Source organism: Rattus rattus, chromosome 7 (genome assembly GCF_011064425.1).
Source record: "Rattus rattus isolate New Zealand chromosome 7, Rrattus_CSIRO_v1, whole genome shotgun sequence".
Classification (NCBI taxonomy): Eukaryota; Metazoa; Chordata; class Mammalia; order Rodentia; family Muridae; genus Rattus; species Rattus rattus.
In genome coordinates this window covers 119594984-119613531 of record NC_046160.1, presented here as the reverse complement: position 1 = coordinate 119613531, position 18548 = coordinate 119594984, and the positions used below count along the sequence as shown (strand labels likewise).

Here is an 18548-nt window from a genome sequence, read left to right as displayed (position 1 = left end):
CTTACCTTATACTTCGTAAGACTCTCCTAGTGATAGTCTCCTTATTAGAGCTTCCTTGAATCTTTGCTGTAGTCAGGTGTTTTATTTTGACATAGGCTAAATGTGTTATTGTATTTTAAATTACCTTTATTTCAGTCAGTAGTGCTTTCAGTGTATCATAAATGTATTCTCAACACTTAGGTTGGTTGATGCTAAACCTTATCATTTAATGTAATGTGCCCAAGACAGCAAGACTTAGGCAAAAGACAGGGAGGAAGAAATAAGGCGAGATGTTCATACTGCAGCTATTACAGGAGAAAACAGACACAAGCCTCCTCTGGGAGTGGGAACTACAAATTACTTCAGGAACTGTTTCCATGAGGAATTTACTCAACAGTGAATGACCTGTCAACCCTCATGTGACTGGTAGTAGTGTTGTCCAGGGTGTGACCTATGAGGACCTAGCCCATTAGTTACAGGTATCTTCTGTCAAGCAAGTAGCAGAGGCCAGGAATGCTGTTCCACATCTTGCAGTGCATAGCCTGGACAATATATCCCTACCTTGCCCATTGTACCACAGGGCAACTTTAGACCAAAACACCAGCATTCTGAGACTGAGATTCTAATCTGGGCTGAGAAGGAGAACTGGTTAAAGTGGCTTAGCATAAAGTGTATTGTTTATAGAAGATGATACAAGTTAGATAAAGGCCATTTGATAAAGGGCTTGCCAAGTGATTGATATATCCTTTATTTCTATGTCCTTGGGTGAAATAATGCCACATTCATAACTAACTGTAGTGAATAAAGCTTGTTCTTTGAGTTTCTGAAATGCTTTTGTCAGGTAGAAGAAACCCAAATCAGCGTGAACCAAGTTGTCATTCCAGGCCATTTATGATATACTGATCTGAAACATTTCTAGGTTTCTGATGTAGAAGAGCTGACCTCACCACAATGTCTTGCTGACCTTCCTCCATTTTCAAGGAGTTTAATGGGAGTAATAATGAAGTCTTCGGATGTGGTCAGGTAATTGTCTTCTCTCTCTGATCTTGGCACAGCCCTTTCTGTAATTGTTTCCAGTGCCTCTGCTCTGTTATCTTACACTCGCAGGCTTTCAAATGTATTTTTTACACCTTTGAGAAAAACATTCCATCGAATTTTTCTTCATTTTATGAGTGATGGAAAATGTTAACACTAAACTTTCGTAAAGATGACCCTGACTTTCTATAAACTGTTACAGTCATTTACATAGTTTTGGCTATGTTTATCACAACTAAATTCTGGTGGAAGGGGAAAGTGTGCAAAAATGCTTCTTGCTGGGTGGTGGTGGCACAGGTCTTTAATCCCTACACTCATGGCAAAGACAGAGGCAAAGATCTCTGTGAGTTTGAGGCCAGCCTGGTGTACAGAGCTGGTTCTAGGACAGCCAGAGCTACACAGAGAAAACCTATCTTGAAAAGCAAACAAATAAACAAAACAAAAAAATTCTTGCTGTTTGTTCTAGTTTGCTTCTCTGTTGCTTTGATAAAACACTAACCAAAATCAACTTAAGGAGGAAAGGATTTATTTAACTCTCAGGTTATATAGTTTATCGTGGAGAGAAGACAAAGCAGGAACTGAAAACAGACCATCTAGGTGCAGTGCTTACTGACTTGTTCTCTGACTTGTTCAGCTTGCTTGCCCATACAGCTCAGGATCACCTGTCCAAGGGTGGCAGCTGCCATAGTAGGCTTGGCCCTCCAATAGTAATCTTAATCAAGAATATCCATAGACATTCCCACAGGTCAGTCTGATGGAAGTATTTTCTCAACTGAGGTTCTGTTTTTCCAGGTGACTCTAGTTTGTGTCAAATTGGCAAAAGCTAAGTAACAAAATTCACCCATTGTCAGTTTGACTTACATGTCACTATTAAATCATCACCTTTGCTTTCTTGTTTAACCCCAAGATTTCATGTTAATATCACAATATAAAACATAGAAAAACTTTACAATTACCAGTATAAAGATCCATGGTATTCAAAATTTTCAGTACTTTGAAAGTCCAGTTTCTTTTTTTTTTTAAAGTAAATTTCTTTAACTGGGCTTCTGAAAAAAAAAACAAAAAACAAGTTATATATTTTGTTATTACAAGAGTGAAGAAGCAAGGCATAAAAACAGTAACACTTAAGCCAAACCAATGACCATCAGTATAGCCTCAGATTATTTGAAATTCATGTAAGATCTAGTGGGCTCCAAAGTCCTTTAATACCCCATACAATTTGTCTGGTAGACTCAGGCTGGCTCTTTGTAATACCTGCTTTTGTCCTGAATGGCTGTCCCAAGGCCTGGCATCTCCAGTGTGTTGGAATCTCCATTACTAAGGCTTTGCATTCACCAGTGTTTTTCTGGCTTCTCTGGGGACTCCAGCTTTGCCATGTGGTGCCAAGCTTCCTCTGCACTCTATGACCCCTTCATGCTTTCAAAACTAGTTGCATGTGGGAAACTCATATGTTTTAACATGGTTTGGCTACCAGCTTGGGTTACAGTCTTGCTCCAATCCCCTTCCCCCAAAAAGACCCCCAACTTCTGTGTGCTGACCCTGTGGGAGCACTTTGCAGATATTACCTAGGTGATGCTAGTCTCTTACTAATCACAGCTGATTCTTCAGCTCCAGCTAACCAGCATCATTTGTTTCAATGACACAGAAGTTTTCATTTCCATAGATTGTTTAAATTAAATCACATAAACAACCCTGTTAGAAGTCATGCTTTCCTCTGAAATTTCACAGTCCTCTGTTTGTATCTTTCTCAACAACCCTATTTTCCCAGAGCAGCTCAGTATGCTCTGAACACTCAGTGTCCTCTCTAGCTCAAAGCTCCAAAACCCTTTCACGACCCTGTCTCAAAGCAATGATGACCATCACAGCAGTATTTCACTTTTTAGTATCACTTTTTGTCGTAGTTGCTTCTCTGTTACTCTGATAAAACACCAAACAAACAAAACCAATGTGGGAAGGGAAGGGTTTATTTGGCTTACATGTCCAGTTACGTTCTATCATTGAAAGAAGCTGAGGCAGGAATTAAAACAGGGACCATGGAGAAACACTACCTGCAAGTCTCCAAGGCTTGCTCAGTTTGCTTTTTTATAGAATCAGGAGTGCCTACCCAGAGGTGGCTCCACCCACAGAGGGCTGGGTCCTCCCACATCAATCATTAATCATGAAAATGTGCCATAGACTTGGCCAGAGGCCAGTCGGATGGAGGCAGTCCTCAGTTGGAGTTCCCTCTTCATGGCTGACTAGTTTGTTTCAACACAACGAGAACTTAGCCAGCACACTGTTTTCCGCAAGCTGCAGGTGAAACATCAGTGCAGTTTTTGTTCAACATTCAGCTGTAACTTAGCTCCGCAATCCAGTTATCCCTCAACTGGGATTCTAGACACAGGAACCACAGTATAGAGGGACTTGTTTTTCAGACTCTGAACACATGTGGCACTATATAGTCTAGGTGCGTCATTTCCAGGGCTGTGCATTGCCTTTCAGTAGCACACTTACTACATTTGGAGTAGCCAGTGCATTTCAAAGGCCAGTTTTCTTGTTCTCCTTCTATGCACACCATGTGGTTTCAACATTTTATTTTCAAGAGCTGACATGTAATACACGTAGGAGAGGACCTCAGCCAGCTTCCCATGTTACCTGAAAAGTGGTGGTTATGATTGTGGGTGACCCTTGTCCGTGTTTATTTTTCTGTGAAGTATTAGGATGTGGAGTAATTTCAGATGTTTGCTGATTTTATAGGTCATTTTTGGATGAACTAAAGACATGCGTAACTTCCGGTGACATTGAAGGCATTGTGTGCCTCACAGCTGTTCTGCATATTATTTTGGTTTTTAACAGAGGTTGGTTACCTTATTTCTCCTTCGTCGTCGTGCGTTACTGATAATGTCCTTCTTTGCTCTTAATGTTAGAGATGTTTGGAAATTCGGCCTCTGTTTACCTCGCCTCTGCCAGGACAGGCTTCTCAACAGCCTTTTCAGCTGTGTTCCCTAATGCTGTCTGAGTGTAGTCTGCCTCACTGGGCCTCTCTGCATGAGCTTACTTCTCTGCTCCTGTCTGCCTTTCACGTGAACTGTTGGGTGCAGGTGACTCTCACTCTGTACTTCAGAATTGGATCCCTCCTGGCTTCCCCTTTCCCTTTTTACCTTTCTTCCTTACCTTCTTTCTGACTTTCCCCTTCCCCTCCCCCTTGCCTTCCTTAGGCTAGATACATGCTCTATCCCTGAGCTATGGCACCAGTTCCCCTTTTAATTTTGAGACTGGATCTGACTAACTTATCTAGGCTAGCCTTGAATTTACTTTAACCTAGGCAGGACTTGAACTTGGTGTTTTCCTGCCTTAGCCTTGCTAATAGCTGGGATTACAGGTCTGGCCCACTAGGCCCAGCTCCAAATTGAATTGCTATTGATTTTGCCCAGTGTTACTTATGTCTAAAAATCTGGGTGAAACTGGTAACACAGGTCTGCAGGTCCTGCAGCTACTCAGGAAGCTGACGCAGGAAGTTTGGGGCAACATTAGTGAAATCCAGACTCAAAAGTTATTCTAAAAAAAAATTTTTTTTTTAAACAATGGACATTTTGGCATTATACGTCTTGAATACTTAGCCATTAGAAGTAGTACTGGAAAAATAATTGGCAATACCTGTAATATGTCAGCCTCAGTGTGAAGAACAGTGACATCCTCGTTGGCTGACTATATTCTGGTTTTCATATTTTTGGTAAAGTTTTACTTTAAAATATCTTTCAAGTCTTTACACTTTACAGGCAAAGATACCTTTCATCCACATGTCTGGGACAAGAATTCTTTCAGATTGGGGAGTTCATAGTGGCCTTTTTTTTTTTTTTTTTTCTATGCAAAATATACTGGTTGAAAATTCTTGAATTAAGATTTTAAAATCTGAAATACTTCAAAATTTGAAACATACAAGTGGAACAAAATATTTTGAATTTTCACATGTTATAGATTACAGATTTTGGAGTTAGGGTGTTCGGTCTATTATGTTTTAAGTTTATTAGACCCAGTTTGGGCACTAGAAGTCTGAGGGACTTCCCTGATTTAGGTGCACAGAGAGAGCACTTGTGATCTGAGGAGCAGAGGCCATGCCTCATGGGCAGGTGGCACGGTGTCGGCGGGTGCTGAGCACCTGTCAGTTATGTAAGTAGTGGGGACTGTGATTCCTGCAGGCTTTCATTCCTTTCTGATAATTGCATTGTCACTCATAGCAGATGTACTCTCCTAGCATCTCTGTGGAAGGCACAACAAAGAGCTGACCCCGTGTGCACAGCTGAGTGAGTAGTGTTGTGTACTGATGTTGAGATCTTGTGATTTTTCACTGCAATCGTCTTTCAGGTAAACATGTAAGTGCAAAGGTGCAGGAAGTGGCAGCATCCGTGAACAGAAAGCTGAAGACCTTTATGGAGATCACTTTGGAAGAGGATAGCCTTGAAAGGTAAATATGAGACTTACTCCAGCCGAGAGCTAGGCGTGCTGGGGTTTTGCTCTTATTCAGTTCACTGGAGCCAGGTGATTAGAAGCTGGGTATAGGATGCAGATTGTGGGAGTTTGAATGAGAGTGGCCCCCATAGTTCATGTCTGAATGCTTGGTTGCCAGAACTATTTGGAAAGCATTAAGAGTATGGCCTTGTGGGAGGAGGTGTGCCACTGTCTGTGGACTTTGATGTTCCAAGCCATTTCCAGTTAGCTCCCGCTCTGCCTGTGCTTGTGGATCGTATGTGAGCTCAGTTTCTGCTCCAGTGCCATGCCTACTGCTTTTAGTTTCTGCCACTATAGACCATGACACTCTGGAACTCTGAGCCCCCAAATTAAAAGCTTTCTTTTATACTTGCCTTGGTCATGGTGTTTTCTTGAGGCAGGAAAACAGTGACTAAGACAGATGTTTCTGTTTGGAGTACTAGTGCTTTTCAGAAACAAAAGAAAACAAGCTTTTGTGAAATTTGCTATAGAAAAAACCGACCATTTACTTCAACTCATGATTTTCAAATGAGATATTGTTTTGGGTGTTTCACTTTATTTGAAAACCACAGGTATTTCCCAGGTATAAATACAGGTACATCTGGAGTGTCAAGATTCGTTCCTAGCCCTTGGTGGTGTTATGGGGAGCCCACCAGAGAAGACCACTAAGACAGTTTATAGCCAATTGAAAGTCTTTATTCCAGCAAGCCGGGACTATACTCAGCTATGACCCAAGTGTAAAAGCAAAACATTTAGAGTTAAGGGGTTTTTGAAGGCAAAATCACATCCTGGTATCTCCCTCTACAGCTTCAGGGGGAGGTCAGTCCTACACAAAGAAGTTTGACAGACCCTAAGTAAGTTAGTTGGGACATATTCTAGAATACAGTTGAGTAATTTTCCTCCATCTTAAGTCTCTTCAGTGTTTTTGGTGCCTCAAAATTTTTATTATACAAGTCTTTTGCTTCCTGAGATTTATTTATTCCAAAGTTCTTTTGTTTTGTTATGGTTTTGAGGTTATTGTGAGTAGATTTGTTTTGGCTTTTTTCTTGGTATGCTTGTTGGCGATATAGGAAGGCTAATGATTTTGTGTGTGCCAGTCTGTATCCACTATTATGTACTCTGCAGAATGTAGTTATTAGCTGTTGGAGTTTTGTGGTGTGCTTTTTAGGGTCTTTTCTACACAGAGCCACATCATGTACAAAAAAGGATACTTTGACCTCTTTTTTTTTCCTACTTCTATCCCCTCTCTCTCCTTCATTTGTCCTATTGCTCTAGCTAAGGCTTCAAGCACTGTACTGAACAAGAATGGAGAATAAACATTTTGCCTTGTTCCTTATTTTAGTAGAAGTGTTTCAGTTTCTCTCCATTTAGTGTAATGTTGTCTGTGGGCCTTTTGAAATCTGCGTTCATTTAATTTAGATCCCCGCTCCCCATCCCTAGATTCTTCAGGACTTTTTATCATGAATGGACCTTGGATTTTGTTAAAGATCTTTTCTGTATCCAATGAAATGGTCATATGATTGAGTTTATTTATGCGGTGGATTGAATTTACTGATTTGTAAATCATCTATGAATATTTTTGTTCCCCCTTTTAAGGACTGAAGCTTCTGTACTTTGATCGTCCTTCTTGAGCTTCATGTGGTCTGTGGATTGTATCTTGGGTAATTCAAATTTTTGTATATGTTGATCTATTCCTGCATTTCCAGGATGATGCTGACTTGATCATGATTAGTAATCTTTTTGATGTGTTCTTGAATTAAATTTTTAAGTATTTTATTGAATTTTTACATCCATATTCATCGGAGTGATTGACCTATAATTTTTCTTTTTGTTTAATCTTTGTCGGTTTTGGAGTCAGGGTAATACTGGCTTCATTAAAAAGGCTTTATTTATTTATCTTGATTTAATTTTGGTACGTCATACATATCTTGAAGTTTGTCCATTTCTTTTAGATTTTCTAGTTTAATTGAATATAGGCTTTTAAAGTATGTCATTAATATTTTCTTGAGTTTTCTTGGTTTCTGCTGTAATACTTACCTTTTTATCTGTTCTGGATCCTTTTTCTCTGTTCTGGCTAATTAGGCTAAAGTTCATCTTATTATTTTTTTCAAAGAACCCACTCATTTTATTGTTTTTGTCTGTTGGTTTCTTCTTCCTCTTTTTTAAAATTTTTTATTTTATTTTTTAATTTCTTTTAAAAGCTAGGTTTCATTCTGTAGTGCTGGTTGGCCTTTAACTCATTGTGTAGACTATGTTGGTGTTGACTTTAGAGATCCACCTGCTTCTGTTTCTTAAAGTACTGAAATTAAAGCTGTGTACCACCACTTCTGACCTGACTTTGAATACTGTCTTTGAGTGTTGTTTGTTCTTGTTTTACCAAGGCCTTCGGGTGCCACATTAGTTCATTAGTATGAAATCAAATCAATCTCTCTCTCTCTCTCTCTCTCTCTCTCTCTCTCTCCTGCTTCCTCCCCTATCCTTCCCTCCCTCCCCTCCTTCCCTCCCTCCCCATGCTTTCCTCCCCCTCTCCTCTCTTTTCTCACTTTCCCCTCACCCTTCTCCCTCTCCCCTTTCCCTCTCCTCACATTCATAGGTCTTAGTGTGATAAAACTGTCTTCATAGGCCTGCCTTCATTGTTTTATATACCAATGTTGTGTTTTTATTTCCATTCAGTTCTAGTACTTTTAGTTTTCTTCTTGGTTTCTCCCTTGATCCAATTCAGTCAGGAGTGTACTCAGTGCCACAAGCTCCTGTGCTCTGTAGTTTCTAGAACTGTTGACAGCCAGCTTTGTTCCTCTGTGACCACAGAACACAAGATGTTCTCTTCATTTTCCAATATCTGTTGAGATTTGCTTTGTGTCCTAATATGTGGTCAGTTTTAGAGGAAGTTCTATGGGCTGCTGAGAAGAAAGTGCATTCTTTGGTGATTAGGTAAACTATTCTGTAAATGACTATTAAATCTATTTGATTTAAGATGTCAGCTGAGTGTGGTAGTGCAGGCTTTTAATCCTAGCACTCAGGATTCATGAGCAGGTAGATCTTTAAGTCTGAGACTAAGCTGATCTACACAGTGAGTTCTAAAACATCCAGAGCTATGCATAGAGAGATACCATATAGAAAGATCCAAAAATGAATGAATGAATGAATGAATGAATGAATGAATGAATGAAAGAAATAGGGTATTGAAGTCATCTACTATCACTGTACTGAGATCAATCTATGCTTTTTGTTTTTGTTTTCTTTATTGGATATTTTCTTTATTTACATTTCAAATGTTATCTCCTTTCCTGGTTTCCCCTCTGGGAACCCCCATCCCATCTGCCTCCACCTGCTTCTATGAGGGTGCTCACCCACACACCTACTCCCTCCCTTTTCCCCACCCTGGCATTCCCCTACATTGAGGCATCAAGCCTTCACAGGACCAAGGGCCTCTCGGCCCATTGATGTCCTACAAGGTCCATCCTCTGCTACATTATGCAGCTGGAGCCATGAGTCACTCCATGTGTACTCTTATATTGATGGTTTAGTCCCTGGGAGCTCTGGGGGTCTGGTTGGTTGATATTGTTTTTTTCCTATGGGGTTGCAAACCCCTTCAGCTACTTCAGTCCTTTCTCTAACTCCTCCACTGGGGAACTTGTTCTTAGTCCAGTGGTCACTGTATTTGTCAGGCTATGGCAGAGCCTCTCAGGTGACAGCTATATCAGGCTCCTGTCGGGATGCACTTGGCATTCACAATAGTGTCTGGGTTTGGTGACTGCATGCGGGATGGATTCCCCATGTGGGGCAGTCTCTGGATGGCTTTCCCTTCAGTCTCTGCCCCACTCTTTGTCTCCATATGTATTTCCTCCTGTGAGTATTTTGTTCCCCCTTCTAAGAGGAGCTAAAGCATCCACACTTTGGTTTTCCTTCTTCTTGAGTTTCATGTGGTCTGTAAATTGTATCTTGGGTAATCTGAGCTTTTGGGCTAATGTCCACTTATCAGTGAATATATACCATGTGTGTTTTTATTGTGATTGGGTTACCTCACTCTACTCCTCTTGGGTGAATTTGCTTCTTTTTATTCTAGAGCTTTCAGGTGTGCTGTCAAGCTGCTAGTGTATGCTCTCTCCAGTTTCTTTTTGGAGGCACTCAGAGCTAGGAGTTTTTCTCTTCTCACTGCTTTCATTGTGTCCCATAAGTTTTGGTATGTTGTGTCTTCATTATCAAAGTCTTGAATTTCTTTCTTTTTCTCTTCCGTGACCAAGTTATCATTGAGTAGAATATTTTTAAACTCCCATATATATATTTGTGTGTATACACACACACACACACACACACACACACACACACACACGTATATATGGGCTTTCTGTTGTTTTTGTTATTAATGAAGACCAACCCTAGTCCGTGGTGATCTGATAGGATGCAAGGAATAGGAATTATTTCCGTCTTCTTGTACCCGTTGAGGCCTGTTTCGTGACCACTTACATGGTCAGTTTTGGAGAAGGGACCATGAAGTGCTGAGGAGGTTTATTGTTTAGGATGAAAGGTTCTGTAGATGTCTGTTAAGTCCATTTGGTTCATGACTTCTCTTAGTTTCACTGTGTCTCTGTTTAATTTCTGTTTCTATGATCTGACCATTGCTGAGAATTGGGTGTTGAAGTCTCCCACTATTACTGTGTGAGGTAGTGTGATTTGAGCTTTAGTAAAGTTTATTTTATGAATGTGGGTGCCCTTGCATTTGGAGCGTAGATGTTTAGAATTTAGAGTTTATCTTGGTAGATTTTTCCTTTGATGAATATGAAGTTTTCTTCCTTATCTTTTTGATAACTTTTGGTCAAAAGTTGATTTTGATATTAGAATGGCTACTCAGCTTGTATCTTTGGACCATTTGCTTGGAATTTTCCAGCCTTTTACTCTGAGGTAGTGTCTGTCTTTGTTACTGAGATGCATTTCCTGTATGTAGCAAAATGCCGGGTCCTCTTTACATATCCAGTCTCTTAGTCTCTGTCCTTTTATCTGGGAATTGAGTCTATTGATATTGAGATATTAAGGAACAGTGATTGTTGCTTCCTGTTACTTTTGTTGTTAGAGGTGGAGTTATGTTTGTGTGGCCATCTTCTTTTGGGTTTACTTTCATGCTTTTCCTAGGTGTAGTTTCCCTGCTTATGGTAGAGTTTTCCATCTGTTACTGTTTGTAGGGCTGGATTTGTGGGAAGATATTGGTTTTGTCATGGACTACCTTGGTTTCTCCATCTATGGTAATTGAGAATTTTGCTGGATATAGTAGCCTGGGGTGGCGTTTGTGTTCTCTTAGGGTCTGCATGACATCTGTCCTGTATCTTCTGGCTTTCATAGTCTCTGGTGAGAAGTCTGGTGTGATTCTGATAGGTCTGCCTTTATATGTTACTTGACCTTTTTCCCTTACTGCTTTTAATATTTTGTGTGTGTGTGTGTGTTGTGAATTTGGTGCTTTGATCTATTTTGTGATGGAAGGAGTTTCTTTTCTGGTCCAGGGTATTTGGAGTTCCAGAGGCTTCTTGTATGTTCATGGGCATCTCTTTCTTTAGGTTAGGGAAGTTTTCTATCATAATTTTGTTGAAGACATTTACTGGCCCTTTAAGTTGGGAGTCTTCATTCTCTTCTATACCTATTATCCATAGGTTTGGTCTTCACATTGTGTCCTGGATGTTTTGGGTTAGCAGCATTTTGCATTTTGCATTTTCATTGACTGTTGTGTCAATGTTATCTTCTGCCCCTGAGATTCTCTCTTCTATCTCTTGTATTCTGTTGGTGATGCTTGTGTCTATGACTCCTGATCTCTTTCCTAGGTCTGACTCCCTTTGTGCTTTCTTTATTGTTTCTATTTCCATTTTTAAATCCTGAATGGTTTTATTCACTTCCTTCACTTGTTTGGTTATGTTTTCCTGTAATTATTTAAGGGATCTTTGTGTTTCTTCTTTAAGGACTTCTACTTGTTTACCTGTATTACCCTGTATTTCTTTAAGGGAGTTACTTATGTCCTTCTTAAAGTCCTCTATCATCATCATGAGATGTGATTTTAAATCCTAATCTTGTTTTTCCCTTGTGTTGGGATATCCAGTACTTGTTGTGGTGAGAGAACTGGGTTCTGATGATGCCCTGTAGTCTTAGTTTCTGTTGCTTAGGTTCCTGTGCTTGCCTCTTGATATCTGATTACCTCTGATGTTAGTTGGTCTTGCTGTGTCTTGCTGGAGCTTGTCTCTCCTGTGGGCCTGTGGGCCTGTGATCTTAAGAGTGAGAGCGCTCCTGGCAGACCAGCTCTCTGTCAGCAGGTTTTGTGTCTGAGGGCTGTGGAACAGTGCTGGCTCTGAGCACAGATGGAGACTGGAAGGCAGGATATTTTCATAGTGGTGGGCCAAAGATAATTCAAATGTTTGTGTATTCTGAAAGTCATAACAGGTACTCAACTAATTATTTTTAAATGTGGTATATAATGACTTTTAAAACTGCCCTCCTAGTACCCCCCCATTCAAGTCCTTCCTCCATTACACCTTCCCCTTCTCTTTTGAGAAGGGAGGTCCCCTCTGAGTGTCATCCCCCTCCACTAACACATCACCCTCCCCCCACCCTTGCACATCAAATCACTGAGGGACTAGGAGAATCCTCTCCCACTGAAGCCAGACAAGGCACAGAATCCACAGGCATGCAGGCAACAAGCTCAGGGACAGCCCTGCTCCAGTTACTGGGGGACCCTCATGAAGACCAAGCTGCTCATTTGCTACATGTGTGGGGACAGATGGGGTCAGATCCAGTTGGTGCTCCATCTCTGTTGGTTCAGTCTCTGGGAGCCCCACAAAGGTCCAGGTTGGTTGACTCTGTTGGTCTCCTGGAGTCCCTGTACTCTTCAGGTCCCTCAGTCCGTCTCCCAGTTCTTCCATAAGATTCCCAAGCTCCGTCTAATGGGCGTGAGTGTCTGCATCTTCCCATTGGCTGCTGGGTGGAGCTTCTCAGAGGACAGTTATACTAGGTTCCTGCCACTGCAGGCTGTGCCAGGATGACCAGCTATGGTTGTGCGTAGATCTGACTCTGCCATAATGACTACTCTTGATTGTCAACTTGACTACATCTGGAATTAACAAAAACACAGATGGCTGAGCACAACTGTGAAGGATTTTTTCCCCTTAATTACAGCATTTGAATTGGGAAGGAACACCTTTAATCAAGATCTTTGAGGTGGGAAAATCCACCTTTACTCCAGACTTTATGTTGTTGTTTTCCAAGACAGGGTTTCTCTGTGTAGTCATGGCTGTCCTGGAACTCACTGTACAGACCAGGCTGGCCTTGAGCTCTCAGGGGCCCCTCTGCCTCCTGAGTGCTGGGTTAAAGGCATGCTCTGCCACCATCTGGCTTACCTGAGACCGTTTTTTCTGAGATGGGAAGATTCACGTTTGGTAGGGGCCACACCTTCTGCTGTCAGTCTGTATAAAGGGCTTGTCTGCTTTCTCTTGTTCTCACTGGCAAGTCCATTCCTTCTCTAGCACCGAGCCTACTTCTCTGGGATTCCGGCACATACAGCAGACCAGCTGAGACATTTCCTGGATTCTTGATCCTTCCTTTGGTCGATAGCCATTGTTGAGTTATCTGGACTAGCTTACTAGCTTATACGCCTCTCTCATAAATCATATATGTGATTAGATATCATATATATATGATTATATATTTTATGTATGATATATATATTCATTCAGTAAGTTCTTTTACTCTGGAGAACCCTGACTAGTATACATATCTAAGGTAAGAGATTTGCCATTTATGTGTGTTATAAGCACATAGAATTCATTGCGAAGTGTTCAGAATTTTCTGTATTTCTAAAGTTGTGAGTTACAAAATCTTTTCTATAGAAGATGTGCTGATTCTGAGCCACCCGAGACCTGCAAAGATGCCAGGCTGTGACTGTGCGATGGTTCTGGTCAGTGCTGACTCCTCCTCTGCTTTCTTTTTCTTCCTCTGCCTTCTTCCTTCCTTCTTCTTCTTTCCTCTTCTTTATCTTTCTTTTTTCTTCTACTCCTCTTCTTTCATGGTAGTTGGTACTCCTGCTTTTAATGCATATTTATAATTATAATATCCTCTTAGTGCCTTTTTTTTCTTTAATGAATGTGAAATATCCTTTCCTTCCTGTTTTTCTGATTAGTTTTTCCTGAAGCATGTTTTGACAGGTATTAGAATAGTTCCTCCTGCTTGTTCCTTTGTTTCATTTGCTGGGTGTCTTAGTTATGGTTTTACTGTTTTGAACAGACACCATGACCAGGGCAAGTCTTATAAAACATTTAATTGGATCCGGCTTACAGGTTCAGAGGTTCAGTTCTTTTTTGGCAAGGCATGAGCAGGGCAGTGTCCAGGCAGGCATGGTGCAGGCAAAGCTGAGAGTTCTACATCTTCATCTGAAGGCTGCTAGCAGAATACTGACTTTCAGACAGCTAGGAGTAGGATCTTAAAGCCTACACCCACAGTGATACACCTACTCCAACAAGGCCACACCTATTAATGCCACTCCCTGGGCCAAGCATATACAAATCATCATACTTGGAATACCCTTTTCTAGCTTTTAATCCTCATTATTTTGTCTTCTGCTCCCCAAACCCCCCAACCACCCCCTGAGCTGCAGACTGTACCCAGGGCCTTGCGCTTGCTAGGCAAGCGCTATACCACTGGGCTAAATCCTTAGCCCTGTTAGCTTTTAATCCTAAAGTGGTGTCCATCATTGATGCTGAAGTGTTTTTCTTAGACGTAGCAAAAAGATGAATCTTGTTCTCTAATCTGTTACTTTGTATTTAGTAATTGGTAATGTTGATACTATGAGTTATTATTGGACAGTGTATGGTATTTTCTTAAACCTCTTTTGATTAATCAGTTTTATATTCCATGTCCCCTCCTGGGTGTGTTTAATATTCTCCTCAGAATGAGGTATATTCCAGTATCCTGGCTTAATGGACATGTACTCCCTAAATCTTACTTTACTAAGGCAGAATTTTCTTTCCTTTTGATTACAGCGAATAGTTTTGCTAGATAGGGTAGTTTGGAGTTAGCGTCTGTGGTTTATAGAACATCAGTCTAGGCATTTCTCTCTGTTTTGGTCTGCCTGCCATTAGATTCGAGTTGGTCATTTTTTCTTGCAGCTTTCAGTGGACTTTCTTTGTTCTGCATATAATGTTTGGATTGTTATGTATGTGGGAGAGGTTTTTCTGATCTACTTGGTTTTCTGTATGCCTTTAACACCTAATAGGATCTTTTCCCTTAAATTTGGTAAATTTTATTTTATGATTTTGTTGAAAATGTTTTCTGTGCTTTATAGGTTTAGACTTTACAGTTTCCCAGAAGTCCTGCATGTTTTGTTCCTGGGTTTCTCAGTATAACCCTGGCTGTTCTCAAACTTGCTCTGTAGACCAGGCTGGCCTCAAACTCTTGAGATCTGCCTGCCTTTGTTTCGTAAGTGCTGGGATTAGAGTGTGTCACCATGCCTGCCCTGAGATGAAGCATGCTCATTTCATCTGTCTTCTCAGCTTCTATCATCTATCTTCCACTTGATCAGTGCTATTGGTGAGACTTTTCTCCTTTTTGTCCCCAGTGTGTTTCATTTTGAGTCTTACGTTTTAGCTTTTCTTCAGTGATTCTCTTTAGTAAATTCCATTTTGTATCTTAAAGTTTTTCATTATTTTATTCAACTGTTGATACCTTCATAGCCCTGATTCAGTCATTTGTTAATGTTTTCCTCGAATTTCTTGACCATATTTTTAATTCCTGTTTTGTAATTACTGTCTTATGCATTAGCTAAGTTGCTTTTCTCAGGGAACATTACAAGGAAGGTGCTAATGGAGATACTTTGTTTATTCGTGTTGCCTGTGCTTTGGAATGGGACCTTGGTATCTGGAGTTGGGTTTTTGGTAGTTTTTCTTGGTGTTGATATATGGACTCAACTTTCTTTACTAAGTTTCTAGAGTTTTGTTCACTATTATATCAAGTTGTCAGGGTGTGGATCAGCTGAATGTTGTTTGGCATTCAGTCCTGAGGCCACTGTGTGGATGTGTGGATGGAGTTTGAGAAGTGTCCTGGCTTACCTTGGTGTAGGTGCCCCTTCTGCATCTAGGAGTCAACCTTCTGTGGGTTGAGATTCTTGCAACTGATCTTCAAAGTTCATGCAGGACTCTGGGCTCTTGAGTTGGTTCTTTGTTTAGCAGGATGTGGGGCCACAGTGGTAGTTTTGGCAGTGCCCTCGGGAGCAGAGTGCAGGACTCTGTACTGTCCTAACCTAGGTGGCCTGGAGGTCAGTCTTGGGGCACTTAATTCTGTATGATCCCAGGGCATCTTGGTAGGTACGATAGCCGATTGGCTCTGGGCATCATTACCTCTAATTCTGGTCAGATTATTCACTGTACCAGATGGGTGGTTTGTCTGGACATCATTACCTCTAATTCTGGTCAGATTACTCACTGTACCAGATGGGTGGTTTGTCTGATAGGTATGTGGACAAGCAAAATGGATTTGGAAGACCTACCTGAGTTCTTGTTCAGTTTTCACTTGGTACTGTCTGTCCTGCTTAGTATGATGGCTTGATAGGCAAGTAGGCAGAGTGTTAGTCATGGGCTGGAGAGATGGCTCCATCGTATCCTTCTTGGTTCTCTAAAGAGACAGAACAGAATGAATGTATATTAGGAAGGCTTTCATTACACTGACTTACAGGACGTGGTCTGAGTAGTCCTGCAATGGCTGTCTCACTAGTTGTGTAGTCTACAAGGCTGGATGACTCAGAACCAGTCTGGTGCTGCCATCCTAGACGATTCCTAGATGGCAGCTGGTCTGTAGTCTGTGTTGGAATCCTGAAGAAGTGGGATTTAATACTGGCAGCAACAGTATAGATGAACTTATCTTTAAGAGTGAGGGCATGCAACTGAAAAAAAAGTACTTCCATATCCTTCTATGTAGATGTCTCCAGAATGGCCTCCCATTTAGGTGGATCTTCCTACCCCAGATAATCTGATTAAGCAGCTTGGGTTTTAGTTCATTCTAGTTCGTAGTCAAGTTGACAACCAAGAGCCATCTCAGCAATTAAAAACAGTGGTTGTTCTTTCAGGGGCCAGACACTGATTGCCACCACCCACATGGCAGCTTAAAACTGCCTGTAACTCCAGTCCCAAGGAATCTAACACCCTCATCTGGGCTCTGCAAGCACTAAATGCATGCAGCCAAAACACCCATACACATAAAATTAAAATGAAGGGACAAAAGGATCTTCAGCTTAGATTTAATCAGGTCGATTATTTAATTTAGTTGAGTGGAAGGGGTCTTTGTATATTTTGGGTACCACCTCTTTATTATATATATTTATGCCTTTATTGCCTTGATCGACATTTCCCTCCACCCCTTCCCCCAATTGGCCTAGGTTCATGTTGGAAGAACATAAAGTTTTAGTTTTAACAAAATTTTGGTGTTGTATTTAGAATGTGTCAGAATATGGTCCAAGAATGCAGTCGTGTGGGAATTCTGAGGGCTTGTGAGAAAACAAGAGTCTTATAACCTCAGTTTCTTTAAGTTGTTCTTGAAATGTGTTTTTGTGCTTCCTCCAAGTGTAGCAGATAGGAGTGAGTTTACTTCAGATCACTCATTATTGTTTGCTAATATCATTCAATTAAATGTGTAAATTATCTTTTATATGCCTGTATGGGAAAACTTGTTCTTGTCACATGTGGCTTGTCCTTGTGATTACATACAGCAATGGAATGCCACAGAACCTTGTACTTTGTAAATGCGTGTGTTTAAATCTGCAGTGACACCCTGCAATAATTTATATAGAAGTTGTCCAACCATGTTTCTTAAATTTGAATGGAGCCCTGAAAGAGAGGATCGAGAGACTGCTTCAGGGTTCCCATTCCTGGGCCTGGGTATTCAGGCAGTCCAGCAACAGCTGGAGGCAGAGAAGGGGTGACCATAGTAGCTGAGTGTGGTGGTGAAGGTGGATGGTGGTTTGCATTTTCCTTGTTTGCTCCTATGCAGTAGAGTCAGGACTGAGTGCAGGGTAGAACAAGCCTCTGTGTGCTACAGAGTTAATGAGAGTAGAGTTCAGGAAAGGGTAGCACTAAGGAAAGCATTCTCCAGCTGAAGGCTGCCACATGAGCAGGTGTTACTGAGCCTCAGCCTGGGTATGGTTACCAGGGTCCCAGGGTATTCAAGTGTGTCTGCTGCAGACCATGTCTAAAATCTGCTCATCTGAGGGGAACTGAATCTGTGTCTTTTCCTTTTCTTTCAGATTCCTATATGAGTCATCAATGAGAACTTTGGGAGAATTTCTGAATTCATGACAAAACCACCATCTCTGGGTGTGTAGAAATAGAGAAAAAGACTCATGAAAGTGTAATGTGTGTATATCTTCCTTGCTTTTATTTTTTTTTTTTCGTCAGACTAAACGTGTAGTCCTGAGTCTGTAAGGACCATAGCAGGTCTGTCGGTACCCAAAGATGGAGACCAGTGCAGCACTGGTCTCTACCATACACCTGTGCCTTTAACCAGCTTGCAGAGATGGAGAGTACAAAATGGTGCGAGAGAAAGACTGTCAAGCAGCCCACCACTCCTCTCCAGAAGACCCAGCAAAGCTTACGAGAACTGTGGCGGGGGCAACTCTTACGTTCATTGGCCTGTGACTTATCCATTATTTATTATTTGTTGTGAAATTCTCCTGGAACAGATTTCTCTGGCCTTTCCGCAGGGCTATCATTAGCCCGCACAGGACCTTTCTTCAAATGACGAAAAGAATCACTTCATCAGAATATTTTACTGCCATCTGTTGTACAGTTGTAATAAACACACAGAGTATGTAGAGCGGATGTGAAGTGTCTGCTTGACTCCATTGCACTTGGGCTCAGCTCAACTCTTACACCTGAGCTGTAACTATAAAAGGTGTTCTCAGTCAGAGAGGGCTCCTTGCTTGAGTGCTGCTGTGTACCATGCACAGTCAGGGATAGAGCAGGAGTTAAGAAAAGACAAATAAAAGACAAAACAAAGCAAAACCCTACCGAAGTGGAAGTAAATTGAGGAAGGCCTGGGCTAGGAGTGAG

General features: G+C 41.2%; 1 protein-coding gene across 4 annotated transcripts in view; it reads left to right on the top strand.

Annotated features, from left to right (window-relative positions):
- Ncapg2 (non-SMC condensin II complex subunit G2) overlaps positions 1-18317 on the top strand; it is a 70878-nt gene extending 52561 nt beyond the window's left edge. For all 4 annotated transcript variants that reach the window (XM_032908357.1, XM_032908353.1, XM_032908354.1 and 1 more), the window contains exons 25-28: positions 899-1002; positions 3751-3851; positions 5359-5458; positions 17744-18317. In XM_032908357.1, the coding sequence (XP_032764248.1) occupies positions 899-1002; positions 3751-3851; positions 5359-5458; positions 17744-17795 (357 nt within the window). In that variant the 3' untranslated portion in view covers positions 17796-18317. The remainder of the gene's footprint in view (positions 1-898; positions 1003-3750; positions 3852-5358; positions 5459-17743) is intronic.
- The last annotated feature ends 231 nt before the right edge of the window (positions 18318-18548 follow it).